The 15,737-nt window shown below is 37.0% G+C and overlaps 1 protein-coding gene across 3 annotated transcripts in view; it reads right to left on the minus strand.

The window, feature by feature from the left end:
- The window catches only part of LOC128022195 (protein diaphanous homolog 3), a 265,958-nt gene that overhangs the window by 101,593 nt on the left and 148,628 nt on the right, over window positions 1-15,737 (minus strand). For all 3 annotated transcript variants that reach the window (XM_052609505.1, XM_052609506.1, XM_052609503.1), the window contains 3 exons: window positions 4,724-4,819; window positions 1,413-1,507; window positions 460-561 (listed from right to left, as the gene is read on the minus strand). In XM_052609505.1, coding sequence (XP_052465465.1) covers window positions 460-561; window positions 1,413-1,507; window positions 4,724-4,819 — 293 coding nt within the window. The remainder of the gene's footprint in view (window positions 1-459; window positions 562-1,412; window positions 1,508-4,723; window positions 4,820-15,737) is intronic.

The following is a 15,737-nucleotide window of genomic DNA, read 5'->3' on the forward strand; positions in this document are numbered from 1 at the left end:
TTCATATTTTCCTATGTCAGATCCAATGTACCCTGGCACTTTTAAAACATACTCTGGCTCAACCAGAAAACAGATTGGTACTACAAGTTAAACTAACAAATTGTGTTAAAACCTTATTCATTAAGTGCTTGAGCAAGATCCGTTTTATTAACTTCAGAGGAAACCGTGAAGTCAGCTGGGTTAAATCTGTGTCAATTCTATCATTAGAGTATAACAGTAATTCTTTCTCTGTTCAGAGACACAGTACACATCTTGGGTCGCAAAATATGGAGTTGTTTTGTTTGTGACAAGAAGATATCGGTTTCAATTTAAAAGATTAAATCTTTTGTAGAGGGACAGACACAACATTGATCTTAGAAAAGTTAAAATAAAGAGTGATTGATGACTTCTAACTGGACGTGTCACTAATCGTGTATACAGTGCCAACAACACAGACGGTGTGTGTGTGTGTGGAATTACCACTACTCCAAACTGCTCCGGTTCAGAGAGGTTGGCATATTCGCTCTTGTACTTGACCAGCGCGTTCAACTGCTGCTGTTCAGGCAGGTACTTCACGAGATTCTGGAGGGGAGAACAAAACAAATAACTTGTGTTACAAAGAATGTGTTTTACAATCATTCAATAAGCAGTTCAACTTTAACCTGCAATCTAATTGTTCCTGGTTTAGTTCATGTCTAGCAATTTAGTGGAGATCCTCATCTAAATCTACTCTCTGGCAATTAATGTCACACTAGACTAATTGAAGTGATGATACATCATCCTGGAGAACTCAGAGGTTAAGCATCTTGCTCAAGACCAATACGACACTTCAGAGAAGCAGACTTCTCTCAGTCAGATCTCAGTAACCCTCCAGTTCACAGGTCTGCCCAGAATGGAATTGAACCTACAACCTGTACAAAAGCAGGTCTACTGGATTCATACAAATTAATTCATTTTATTGAATAAATAGAAAGGCTAGCATTTAGTTTGCAATAAATATATTTTGATTAAGTTTATTTTATTTAAAAACATTGCTGGCAGTTTTTCCAATACCTATATTTCAATATATACCATTGTCTCATTTTATTAAAATAATAGAAATTATATAATTTGTTAGCTATTTTTTATATTTACAGTTTTTATTTACTTTGATTAAAAATGGCAATATTTTTCACATACAGTTAAGTCAGCTTTAATCGCCTTTTTGGTAACTTCATGACTTAACAGACCACAACACTGCATGCATGTAGTTTATTTTGCACTTTGATTCAGTGTGAATCTACAATTTTCATAGTCATGAAAATAAAGAAAACTCTTTGAATGAGAAGGTGTGACCAAACTTTTGGTCTGTACTGTGTACATATATATATATATATATATATGAACATGGCGATGCTTGAACGGTCATGAATGGTGTTGAGAGGTGATGTTACCTGGATCATGGGCTCAGTCAGCTGATCCTCGTCCACCTCTAAAATAATTCTCCTGATCTCCTCATAGGGCATACGGAATGACCCCAGGAAAATGGCTAAAGGTTTGAGAGAGAGATAGAGAGAGAGAGACAGAGAGAGAGAGACAGAGAGAGAGAGAGACAGAGAGAGTAAATTCATTAACATGACAGACACGCTCTTTGTTTTGTGTGCATGTGTGTGTCCACTGCATGGTGATAATATCGGATTAAAAAGAAAGAATGAGCTTGACATCTTTCATCATTTCAAACTTACTTCAACTAGTCTAGATGAGGGCCAGATGAGAACTTCAGCAATATCAAGATAACATTCATATATCAAGACAGCAGGGTTTTCACCTCTCCCAGTTTTTGTCACAAATACTCACAATTCCTGAGCACAAATCGGATTTCAGAAGAATGGCAATAAAGAGAAGGTAAAAGAATGAGTCAGTGAATGACAGAAGAGCGAAATAGGGTGAGGGACAGTGATCTGACTGCCCGGGTGTTCAGCTGGGACAGAAACATTACATTTCTCCTTTTCCCTTTTATTACAGAAGTCTGCTTATTGCCACAGAGACACGCAGACAAATGAATTAGTGTAAATACATGCAAATGAAAGACAGATGAAGAGAAAAAGAAGAGAAGGGAAAAGTGATTTAAAAGTTAAAAAAAAAACAGGTGCAAAGAGAAATGTGTGCGAAACACGAAGAGAGAAGACGTTGCATATAACAGCACAAGACAGGTGTTATTGTATACCTCAAGGTTCTGATAAAGAAAGAGAAGGAAGGACATAATATAATATGGAAATAACTTTGTAATATTGTTTTCAAAACCAAAGTGCCATCAAAAATGAAAGGAAAAGACAAGTCTAAAACACTACAGTATTTTTTCAGCTTAGCTGCACTTTGGGCGAAGTTGTGGCCTAGTGGTTAGAGAGTTTGACCCCTAACCCTAGGGTTGTCGGTTCAAGTCTCGGGCCGGCAATACCACGACTGTGCCTTGAGCAAGGCACCGAACCCCAAACTGATCCCTGGGTGCCGCAGCATAAATGGCTGCCCACTGCTCCGTGTGTGTTTGTGTGTTTGTGTGTTTGTGTGTGTGTGTGTGTGTGTGTGTGTGTGAGTGTGAGAGTGTGTGTGTGTGCACTTTGGATGGGTTAAATGCAGAGCACGAATTCTGAGTATGGGTCAAAATACTTGGCTGTATGTCACGTCACTTTATGTTTGTCTTTGTTGGTCTATGTGCATTTTTGAGACAGAAGCGCAAGCTTGTTGACCCCCTTTACCCAAGCTAATGTTTAAAATAAAAAAATAAATAAAGTAAGGCTGCACGATAAATAACATGCCATTATCATGCGCATCTCGTCAGTAAGCCTGTTCTTTGATTAGTAGTACAGTATTGTTCAAAATAATAGCAGTACAATGTGACTAACCAGAATAATCAAGGTTTTTAGTATATTTTTTATTGCTACGTGGCAAACAAGTTACCAGTAGGTTCAGTAGATTGTCAGAAAACAAACAAGACCCAGCATTCATGATATGCACGCTCTTAAGGCTGTGCAATTGGGCAATTAGTTGAAAGGGGTGTGTTCAAAAAAATAGCAGTGTCTACCTTTGACTGTACAAACTCAAAACTACTTTGTACAAACATTTTTTTTCTTCTGGGATTTAGCAATCCTGTGAATCACTAAACTAATATTTAGTTGTATGACCACAGTTTTTTAAAACTGCTTGACATCTGTGTGGCATGGAGTCAACCAACTTGTGGCACCTCTCAGCTGTTATTCCACTCCATGATTCTTTAACAACATTCCACAATTCATTCACATTTCTTGGTTTTGCTTCAGAAACAGCATTTTTGATATCACCCCACAAGTTCTCAATTGGATTAAGGTCTGGAGATTGGGCTGGCCACTCCATAACATTAATTTTGTTGGTTTGGAACCAAGACTTTGCCCGTTTACTAGTGTGTTTTGGGTCATTGTCTTGTTGAAACAACCATTTCAAGGGCATGTCCTCTTCAGCATAGGGCAACATGACCTCTTCAAGTATTTTAACATATGCAAACTGATCCATGATCCCTGGTATGCGATAAATAGGCCCAACACCATAGTAGGAGAAACATGCCCATATCATGATGCTTGCACCTCCATGCTTCACTGTCTTCACTGTGTACTGTGGCTTGAATTCAGAGTTTGGGGGTCGTCTCACAAACTGCCTGTGGCCCTTGGACCCAAAAAGAACAATTTTACTCTCATCAGTCCACAAAATGTTCCTCCATTTCTCTTTAGGCCAGTTGATGTGTTCTTTGGCAAATTGTAACCTCTTCTGCACATGCCTTTTTTTTAACAGAGGGACTTTGCGGGGGATTCTTGAAAATAGATTAGCTTCACACAGACGTCTTCTAACTGTCACAGTACTTACAGGTAACTCCAGACTGTCTTTGATCATCCTGGAGGTGATCATTGGCTGAGCCTTTGCCATTCTGGTTATTCTTCTATCCATTTTGATGGTTGTCTTCCGTTTTCTTCCACGTCTCTCTGGTTTTGCTCTCCATTTTAAGGCATTGGAGATCATTTTAGCTGAACAGCCTATCATTTTTTGCACCTCTTTATAGGTTTTCCCCTCTCTAATCAACTTTTTAATCAAAGTACGCTGTTCTTCTGAACAATGTCTTGAACGACCCATTTTCCTCAGCTTTCAAATGCATGTTCAACAAGTGTTGGCTTCATCCTTAAATAGGGGCCACCTGATTCACACCTGTTTCTTCAGAAAATTGATGACCTCAGTGATTGAATGCCACACTGCTATTTTTTTGAACACACCCCTTTCAACTAATTCAACTAACTGCCCAATTGCACAGCCTTAAGAGCGTGCATATCATGAATGCTGGGTCTCATTTGTTTTCTGAGAATCTACTGAACCTACTGGTAACTTGTTTGCCACGTAGCAATAAAAAAATATACGAAAAACCTTGATTATTCTGGTTAGTCACATTGTACTGCTATTATTTTGAACAATACTGTAAATCTCAGATTGAGTGGCATTTAGCCGTAGTCACTGACAAGCTATGCAATATCGTATTCATTATCGCGGCAGATTATCATGCAGCCCTAACTAAAATAACAAAAACAAACAAATCTTTGCAATTAATAAAATTAAATAAATAATACAATTTGTTTACCCACTTTACCAAAAACAAAACTTTGTATACCAAACCAAATAAAACAAAAATAAAAAAAATGGTGTGAAAAAATCTAAATGGTGTGGAAAAAGATTACTGGATAATACTTACAGAGGTTCTGTGCTATCTTCGGGTCCAGCACCTTCAATTCTTTGACCCTCTTTTTGATGGATTTCTTCTCCTCCAGGTTCTCATCTTCTCGTCGAGCTGAAAATCATCATCATCACAATTTATCATCAAACCCAAGTACATGCATGCAGAAAACCATGTCCAAAAACACCAGTTAGAATGAGCAAATTCCCACAGTCACAGAACTGACACAGAGTATGAAGCATTCTATTGGACTACAGCAGTGGAAACACATTAGTCCGTGCTTAATTTCTCAACATCACTGTCAATCACTTGTGAGTAACTAACTATCATTGCACCTCAAACACTACTGTACAGAAAACACTGAATAATTAAAGAGAAAAGCCTTAAGGAAAATGCATTTAATGAGGGCCCGCGGGGTTCTGTGATATGTTGACCTCTTGGGGTCAAATGATGAGCAGGATGGTATTGTGTAAACATGTTTGTATATTGACGAGTAAGAAGGAGAGTGATGTAAGGTGTGCTGAATGGAAAATAGCAGACTTTCAAGCGCCCATAATTACAGCGACCCAGGAGTGCACAACACAACAAAATCACCACAACACAATAAAATTGGCACAACTCAATGAAAACAATTCACAATGAAATTAGCACAATACAACAGAACAAGTCACAACACAATGGGCAGTAAACAGTAAAACTACATAAATTTGGATTTCATTATACAACTGGTATAATGTCCTTATAGATTTAACGCATCTTCTAAGTGATCAAGAAAGAGAGCGGGAGCATTTCCATTGTGTTGTCTTTTTTGTTGTGCTGTGGCTTGATTCCGCGTTGTTGTTAACTTGTATTTGATTTTCATTGTGTTGTGCACTACTGGGCCACTGTACATAATGATCAGAAATGCAGGGCTCCAGACTCATTCTTCCCACTGGTCACTATTTTGTGTATAACTTTCTAAGTTAGACTGAGAGACTAAAATAGTAAGGGGATTGGTATTTTGCAAGACAACTGTGAAGAATGAGATTAGAGCCACACAGCTGTGATGACTGTAGTAAATGGGGTCACACTCTAATTTTTAGACAAATAAAACTGAAGGCAATGCAGAGGTCACTGACTAAAAGGTTAAACCGCTCCGAAGAGATCTCAGAAGAGAGCTAGTGAGAGATGGAGAGAAAAAAAAAGAGAGATGAGATGAGGAGAGGAGCAGATGGAAACCAGGGGGTTTCAATACAAGTTTAATTATTTAAAACACCAGATTAAAAGAAGTAAACGCAGGGCTCCGGAGAGAAGTACATAATTGTCTTGTGCACTAATTAACATGGCTGTCTGGATACAGAGTCGAAAAACACAGGTGCAGAGTTAATCTATGGGAAAAAACCTATTCACTCAAACAGCTAACCCAGATGCATCGCAATACCACAGCAGAATGATCCTGCCTTATACACTCACACATAGGGATGGCAGTAACTACACAAGATCCTACAAGCTCCACACAGGTTGTACAGTCATTAGCTGTGTTCCAACCTAGTGAGCTGCCTACCGTAGACTGTACTGCACAGCACCATAGGTGCACCGACAACAGGGCAAAAGTGACACCTTTTGGTCAATCTAAGGCAACAGTACTTGTATTATCAGAAAAGACAACTCCAGACTGTTCAGAAAGTTTGAGGATAGTAAGGTTTTTGAAAAAAAAAAAGATGATCAAAATGTCTGATCAAAAATACAGAAAAAAAACAATCATATAGCGAAATTATTACCATTTTCCAAATTGTATACATTTTAAAATATAATTTATTCCCGTGATGGCAAAGCTGAATTTTCAGCATCATTATTCCTGTCTTCAGTGTCACGTGATCCTTCAGAAATCATTAACACTTTTTTTTTCTTAAACACCCAATGGGCGGAGTTATCATGAGGGAGGGGCCACATGCTGAGAAACTCACTCCACACACACTTACTGTACTTGAATGGTTCTTTCACATTTTCACTTTTCTCAGACACTTTAGTGAGCGACGAGAGAATGGAGAAAGTAGAAAACAGAACAAGAATGCAAATTACAGAATCAGAGACAGCAGCCAACAGAAAAAAAAAAAACAGTGACAGCCAGAAAAACTAAAGAAAATGAGTCAGGAACAGAAAAAAATAGCCTGAAGACCAAGAGAAAGTAGAGATGTGATTTCTCATTAAATTACACAATTAATTGTTAATTATGCTAAAACTCTGGAGCAGGCAAATTTGATTTGGCAAATTGTGGGATGGCTAAAACTTGACAAAGAACTAATTGTAATCAGTTGGCAAGAAGGAAGAAAATCATTAAAGATTCATGTTCTCTGTGTAATTGGAACAAATTGGCTGATATATCCTGTACATCACATGCAGATCTCTAAAATCAACTCAAACACTGACAGATGTAGCACATGAAATGCATGACAATATTCTCTTTTCCCATCATTTCAGGCCTGTGATGTACAGATATAGGGCTCAGTGAATGTGAACTACAAAACACAAGAGTCCGTACACAGCTGGAATATCTGTCTGAAGCACATGGCCCTCTCACCGCCCCTTCATCCAGCCACCCCGTTCATATCATCCCTCTTCTACAAAAAGAAAAGCAAGTGTGTGTGGGTTAAAGATATGCAGTATTGATCTGTTCATCATGACGAACAGCCATGCCACCAAAACTATGCCCTATTCATTACAAACAGACAGAGCACATGCACACTGAACAGTCAGATGATGCATGATTCATGATGCAGTCTCTCAGAACAACAAAAAAACAAACTGTGTGTAACCAGGGTTTCTAAAGACATGAACAAGTTAAAATGAAGACTAAAGACCTTTTTAATGCAACCTCATATGAAATTTAAGACCTAAACCTGTAATGTAAATACATATTATACTACACACATATATTTAATATTTAATGTGTTTACATTTAAAAGAAAACAAAGTATATTTGCTGTAATAAATGATCTCACTAATATATACAGTAAACTTTTCATATCAGAAAATAATATTCCATACAGAATATCCCTGAAAAATAACTGCATCCCTTTTCTGGAACAATATTTTCATCAGTGTTCTATCAGCTTTTACATACTTAAACCTGCATATTTTAACTTTAAAAATGCCTATTTTAACCTTTTTAGATGTATGCATCATCTTTCACATCAAATTACTACAATTTCTCAATAAATGCAATATACACCATAGGGCTGCTACCAGTCAGTTTAAATTATTTACACTGCAAATAATAATTATAACTGCAATAACTAATGTTATGAGATTAATGATTGATAACATGATAAATGCTTTTATGAATATACATGTGTTATCATGCAAGTATGTTAAGGACTTTCGTGGACAGCTGACTCCTAAAGTTTTTGATATTCTTCATATTCTGTGTGGTGGTGGTTAAGTGTCGAAGTATTGTGTTTTTTCTACCTTTATATGGGAAAGGATGTTGTAAAGAATTTATTCTTAAAGGAGAAGTTTGATGAATTTTCCAATGGCTTTTGAATTACAGAAAATAAGTTCTGTAATCAACAAAAGTTCTTTTCTTACAGTACTTATTTTGTTCTTCGAGATTCAAACATTTTATCATATGACTTATTCCCACAGCACTCTATCCCTCTATTTTCATTTTCGGAACACTATGAAGTGTGCCCATAAATCTATAGATTCAGCTATACCAAAGTGAACTATATATTGCCTCACTTACAAGCACAGCTGATTAATATTAAACAGACAAATACATCTTGATGTAGACAAAGAACAGTGCTTTAAAGGTCTTTCAGACAGGTAATTTTTCACAAGCCATGTACTACACTGTCATCAAATTAAAGGGCAAATTAAAGGCCAAGCAAAAGTCACTAAACATCCTTAAAAGCTATTTAAAAGAGCACTTGCACTTGCAGTTTGCCTGGTGAGCGAAGTTGGAATGAGAATGCCAATGTTGCAGATCTAAGCCAATTCTGTGATTCCTGCCACACACTTGTACTGGAAAGTCATTAACCTCATCAATTAACATTTAGATCGCTAATGAAAGGGCAACTGACATGAAATGGTCTAACTTGGTGTCTCCAAATGTCACAATGACTATATATATCTAATGAAGGACAGGCAGTGTTGCAGATGAGAGGGTCAATACTGAAGCATCTCACATTCAATCAAAGGCTGTGTGGTAAATAGCATCCTACCCCTGGAGTATACAGCATTATTACTTTGCATACTGTGCATACTTTCCTTATGCCCAGAATACCCATATGAGCTACTGAACTTGCCAAGATGTGCTAGGTATAAAAGCGTATACAGTGGTAACCCACAATGCAATGCGTTAAACTTGAACTTCCATGTCCAGTGTGATGAAATGAAACTAATTCATGTTACTTAATGTTTTGACTAATATAATCAGACTTCTAAAGACATTTAAAATGAACTAATTTATAAACAATTTATTGATTCATAGGTTTATGATTTAAAGATAAACATTTTCTTAATATGACAACTAAGATATTACATTTTTAAATAAAATTTATTTTTCTTTGATATGTTAAATAACGTTTAACTAAAGTCACTTTGGATAAAATCAGTGTACAAATCTAAAAGTAAACATTTAATACCTAGATTATTTCAATATTAAGAAGAAAACAATCTGGGATAAACAGACATTACTGAGTGAAATAATCAAGCAACAATGAAGGTTACAACTGATGAAATTAATATCATTGTGCACTGTTCCACAACATAGACAGTATTTAGGATAGTATATACTGTTCAGTATTCAGTAAGCAGTGCTCTCTTGAACATTTGGTGTGTTTGGGTTTGGGAAATTGACCTCCTAAACAAACTTCCCTCCCTCCTTCCCTCAACAAATCAGGCACACAATAGCCTTCTCAGTAAATAGTGCAACAATCTGCTTTCAGCCAGAAGAGGAGGAGAATGGGACCGATGATGATCTAGAAAATGACATTTTATCATCTCCCCGACCCCAAAATCTCCCTCTCTCACTGTATGTCTCTCGGAGTTGTGTTAAAGAGAATTGGAGATGAAATAAACAGGGATTGAAAGGGAATGAGGGATGGGCTGTTGGGCCCATGAGACAGCCTCAAGTGTTCCAGCCCATCTGATCAAGGGCTGCTTCATCATACCACAACATTACTGCAACGTTACCGCAGCGTCAACACTGTGATGCCAAGCTGAAGCGCTCATTTTACCAACATCAAGCTTTGTCTTTCCAGAGTCAGCATACAGAGGAAAACATTAGTAATCGGACCAACAAACTTATACAAATGTGCGTCAGAAAAATAATCAGGTGTAAGACCTTTTTATATGTCTCCAAAAATAGGCATGTGTGTGTTAAGCTCTGATATACAAGTCACTTTAGACAAAAGCATCTGCAAAACAACAAAACAAGTATGCACATTGAAATAACAAATGAGAAACTTTAGTAACAGTTGCTGGCTCTATGAATCGCATGAATGCTCAGCACTGGTCTCTCTGGCATTTTCAAGAATACGCACTAAAGAGAGATTAAACCATCTGTGGAAATGAAATGAGGAGACATGCAATGATTATCATGATAAAGTGCATATTTATGATTGGTGATTTGGACCCAGAGCTGGCAGGCCTGATTGTGTGAGTTTCCAATAATGCTGCAGTATTTGTACAGATTTGTATGGGTAATAAGACGGGGCCGCAGAGACACGGTCATCAAAGGACCTAGCAACCCAGAAGGACTGTAATGTTACAGAAAACCCAACATTAAACACTCTCCTCCTCTATCCATCTCGCTCGGATTCTTTGTGCACTATCCACCCATCTCCAACTGTCATCCATGGGTTTCTGTTTCTAAAGGAGGTCCACCAATTATTGGTTGATCTCAAACTATTTTTTTAAACAATAATAAAACAATATATATATATATATATATATATATATATATATATATATAAATATATATATATATATATATATATATATATATATATATATAAATATATATATATATATATATAAATATATATATATATATATATAAATATATATATATATATATAAATATATATATATATATATATATATATATATATATATATATATATATATATATATATATATATATATATATATATATATATATATATATATATATATAAAGAAGAAACTTATTTAAATTAAATTACAATACAGTATGTTCTCCTATACCTTCTTGTGAGTAAGTTGAAGATGGTTTGAGTAAAAGCTTCACCATGGCAGTCCGATAAAAGCAAGTGTAACCTGCGAGAGCCCTGTGTTCACTCAAAGAACTAAAATTCTCTCTGCAGCATTAATGCATATTCTACATGAAAAAAAAAAACACACAGAGTGTGAAAAAAGGAAAAATTTCATCCTGTTTTCCCCCTTTATTTCATTCTCTCCATCAATGGGTGCAAGATAAGTGGATGAGAGGGAAAACAGGTCTATTATCAATTCCTCATTGCAAAAAGGGAAAGGACGAAGCGTGGATGAAAAATCATCTTTGCAAAATAAAGTCGTGGCTGCAAATGTATTTTAAACGAGCCGCTACATTACGCTGCTGATGTAAGAGCCTCACACGGCAAGTTGTAAATAAATTGTGCTGCTTTTATTACGAGTCCGCTGCAAACAGAGAATACGAGGGAGGAAAACAGAAAAGGATATCAGAAAATTAGAAAATGGGGGGGGGGGGGGGGGGGGGGGGGCTTCCGCTTTTAAGACAGAGAAAGAGCATCATTATGGTGCATGTGATCAGAATGAGATCATTCACTGTCTAATCTCACGGTTTGCTTCCACACACACAAAAGAACACACATGCTCGTCATTTATCACTCTACATCAATCTAAGCTCCATTACCCATGATCCTGTGACTAACCAACAGCTGGGTAAGACTCCTGCTAACCTCTTTGACCTCTACTCCATCATTTGCTTTGTTCACACACAAACACACAAACACACACAAACTTGAACATAAACACCTCACACATCTCTGATGAAATTGTCCCCCACCTACACAAAAGAAAAAATTATTGTAATTATCACACATAAGTCTATCCAGAAATATAAAAACATTAAATTACTGGTGACCTGACAAAATGCAAAAATGGAACACTAAAATTATTCCTCCATGTCTACTAAAAACTAGGTTCTTTTCCCACATTTCAAACGGTTTCATAGTTCTACAGCTCTTTGTGCAAAATTTGCAACAAATGATCTTTCAATCTATTCTTTACCTGACCTCAACGGCTTTCCGCTGGAACGATCATTCTTCTCATCACTAGTACATTTCTCTGTGATTACTAAAGCTAAAAGGCCTCCTTTAAACCTCACTCACTCTTTGATGTGACTTAAGATGGACACTCATGATTGAAAACAATAATAAAAAAAATGAAGCAGCAATAGAACCACAGCAAAAAAGAAAACAATTGTTCTTGAACTGAAATGTACCAATTATTCAGAAGTGAAGGAATAATCATTAACGAAACAAAAATGTGGTTAAAAGTTTAAAGACATCAAAAGTATATAAACTACTATTCAATGGTTTTGGGTCAATAAGTATATATATATATATATATATATATATATATATATATATATATATATATATTATTTTGTTATATTATATTAAATATATATTATATTTATTTAGTTTTTTTTCTTATGCTCACTACACTCTTAAAAATAAAGGTGCTTCACGATGCCATGGAGGAACCTTTTTTTGTCTAAATGGGTCCATAAAGAACCTTTCTATTTCACAAAGGTACTTTGTGGTAGGGGTGTGCCGGTTTCAGATTTGGTGATGACGGTTATGACGTGGGGGTGGGGGGGGGGGGGGGTTGGGGGGGGGCGGATAGCGTGTTTCATTTTGTTTCATATTGTCTCGCCACCATGCTAGTGGATCTGCCGTAGAGTCAATTGGTTGATCTTGGAGACAGTGGGTTAACTCCGTTTCAGCGCGCGCTCTGATCGGTAAAGGGGCAGAGATTTCAGACCTCCGTTTATTAAGGAGATCGGTCACAAAACTCATCATCCGCGCCGAAGTTTTTTGAGCAAATTTCAAAGCCGCACCCGCCCGCCATCCGCTGATTGTTTTGCCGTCTATGCTTTGCTGATGCGAGCCGCAAAAAAAAAAAAAAAAAAAAAAAAAAAAGCCATTGTCTGTTCTATAAAGGATGCAGCAAAGATATTTAATGCTAGAGTATGAGTCATAGGCCTACGCTGAGTTTCATTTACGATGAGATGCGCTCTAGGTCACAGTGCAGTGCAAGTGAACGCGGCGCGCTGGTGCTTCCATGTCACGGTTATCATTGTCTGCTATATTTGCTTTTTATTTATTAAAATACATGCAATTGGTTGATGAAACATCTATTAAAATTAAGATAAAATGTGTTCAAAACGAAATTCGTTTTTAAGAAAGGTTTTCTACAAAGCAAAATTTAATGAAGTGGTAAAAACCATGTCTCCCGATATATTGCGCATCTGATGATCCTATCTAAAAAATGAAAATAATTTTTGATAAAAAATGTTTGTAAAAAATATTTTAGTGACACGGTTTTGGCGGTTATAGAGTTCTAATGACGGTGTTCAACTATAACCGCCGGTCTCACGGTTATATACTAACCGTCACACCCCTACTTTGTGGCGAAAGAAGGTTCTTTAGATTTTAAAAAGGTAAGAAAGAGATGGTTCTTTAAAGAACCTTTGACTGAATGGTTCTTTGCGGAACGAAAAATTTATTTTATAACTGCATTTATTTGAAAAAATAAAAATGTAAACCGTAATCTTGTGAGACATTAGACAACTTGTCTTGTCTACATTATAAAATGCAATCTATTCATGGGATGGTAAAGCTGAATTTTCAGCATCATTACTTCAGTGTCACACAATCCTTCAGAAATCATTCTAATATGCTGATGTGTTGCTCAAGAATCATTTATTATGATCAATGTTGAAAACATTTGTGCAGTTTATTTTTGTGTAAACTTTCTCGCTCGCTCTCTAAGATTCTTTGATGAACAAAGTTGAAGTAGAAATCTTCTATAACATTCTGTCAATTGTATTCAATGTAATGCTTCCTTCCTGAATAAATGTAATAAATTCATTCACAAGTCAGTGTAAAGAAAATTCTAAAATAATGTCTAAACACATTATAAATGTTGAGATGTATTGCTGAAATACATTCCAGTTTTTTTTTTACCGTTAAACAGAGATGATAGCTTTTCCGTGAGAGGGCGTGGTTTTAGCTCCGCCAGCGGACACGCCCCCAGTCTCTGGGAGCAGAGAATACTGCTTATTTTCTCAAGATTTTCACAGCTTATTTTATTACATTGGAGTTTTATTTTTTAGCATTCAAATTTGGCTTAGTGGTTGATAACACTTTCCTGTGGCGTGATACACAGACTTTAATTAAATTATTTATTTTGTTGCATTTTTGATCATTTAAATGCAGTATTGGTGAGCATAAGGGTATGGTTAATATACTGTATGGTTATGGCAGCCAAAATAAATATGCAAGCATTGTGAAATTATAGTGACCTAACAGAGGGAACACCTTTGGGGCCACATTTAGGAAGACAGCATGAGTGTGTTTGTGTAAGAGTGGGATCAGTACTGTATGTGTGTGGGTCTATTCAGTCTGTGAATGGACAGTGAGGATGGCTGAATCGCCCTGGGGTCCGACACAAAAGAGCCAAAGTAGATTTGAGATAATTCTGCAGCTAATTTCAACACAAACATCCAAACACAGCAAATGAATGAGAGGGAGTTGATAAAGCAAGTCAATTTTAACTTTCATATATAACAATGACCAAGAAAATGAGCTGAATCCCAGTGATCTCTCTCTCTTACACACTCACAAACAGCTGAGTTCATCTGCAATACCCTATACGTCATCATGTGTAATGAGCTGTTGTGTCAAATTTATGGTGTCCTTTTCTTCTTGTGGCATCCATCTGCACGACTTCCTGATTTGCTATTTCTGCCTACTAAGTAGCAATATCTCAGGAAAAACAAAAGTTAATTTTAGTCTCACATCTAATGTGAGAGTGAGAAAAAAGGCTATAGAAAGAACCATGCCTCTAACACCTGCCATTCAAACTTATGCACTGTTTTCTTTCTCTGCAGCTCAGTTGCTCTCATTATTTGTTTTGGATTCTTCCCTGTCTTTGTTAGCTGGACTCTGGTCTGTTATTGTGTTACCTGAGAGCAGTTCTCCTAATTGGATGCCAGTGATTACGTAACGGCTGATGGACTATGGCCAGAGGTAGTCATTTGGCTGCACTTTTCCTGGTGACCATCTTGGCAAAGTGTATCTAATGCTTCTGGGAGACACAGAAACACTGAAAGGTCTTTAGCTCTGATCCCCTCCTCTACAGAAAGCTGCAGGGAGAAAGTTCTTGAGGACCGAAGAGACGGTGAAAAACACAGACAGAGAGAATGAGAGGGAACCTACATAACCTGGATTTTTTTTTAAAAGACAAAACCTCTAATATCTGTGGAATATCTGTGGTTGGAATGGCCAATGCATTACATGTGGCAGAAATAATAAAATTCAAGATGCCTTTTGATTGCGGCTGATTAATAACCAGCAAGCAAATGGCCAACACCAGGTCAAAGCCTCAGATGTCCAGCTATGTCTGCTTGAGTGACTTTGAAACAAACCATTCTTCACAGGCAGAGATAAAATGCTTGAAGGGTTGTAGTCCAATCACTCAGGAGAGAGTTATGACAGCAGTGCTCACTCCGGGGGTTCTTAAGGACTTCATTACCCATTAGTCATAAGTGTGACGGCCCCTGAAGCAGAGGTGGTCTTGTGGAACGTTATGGCACATGTTGACAGAGTGCTGAGAGAGTGTGTGGAAGTGTTTTAATCCCTGGCCACTCTGGTGGGCCGTCACTGCATCGACCAGGGCGTTAGTGTCTGACAGGCTGATTAATAAGGAAAGAATCACACTGTCTTACAACTACTCTGAGTTTCACACACTGCTGTGATTAAACACAAATTAACAAATA

Source organism: Carassius gibelio, chromosome A11 (assembly GCF_023724105.1).
Source record: "Carassius gibelio isolate Cgi1373 ecotype wild population from Czech Republic chromosome A11, carGib1.2-hapl.c, whole genome shotgun sequence".
NCBI lineage: Eukaryota > Metazoa > Chordata > Actinopteri > Cypriniformes > Cyprinidae > Carassius > Carassius gibelio.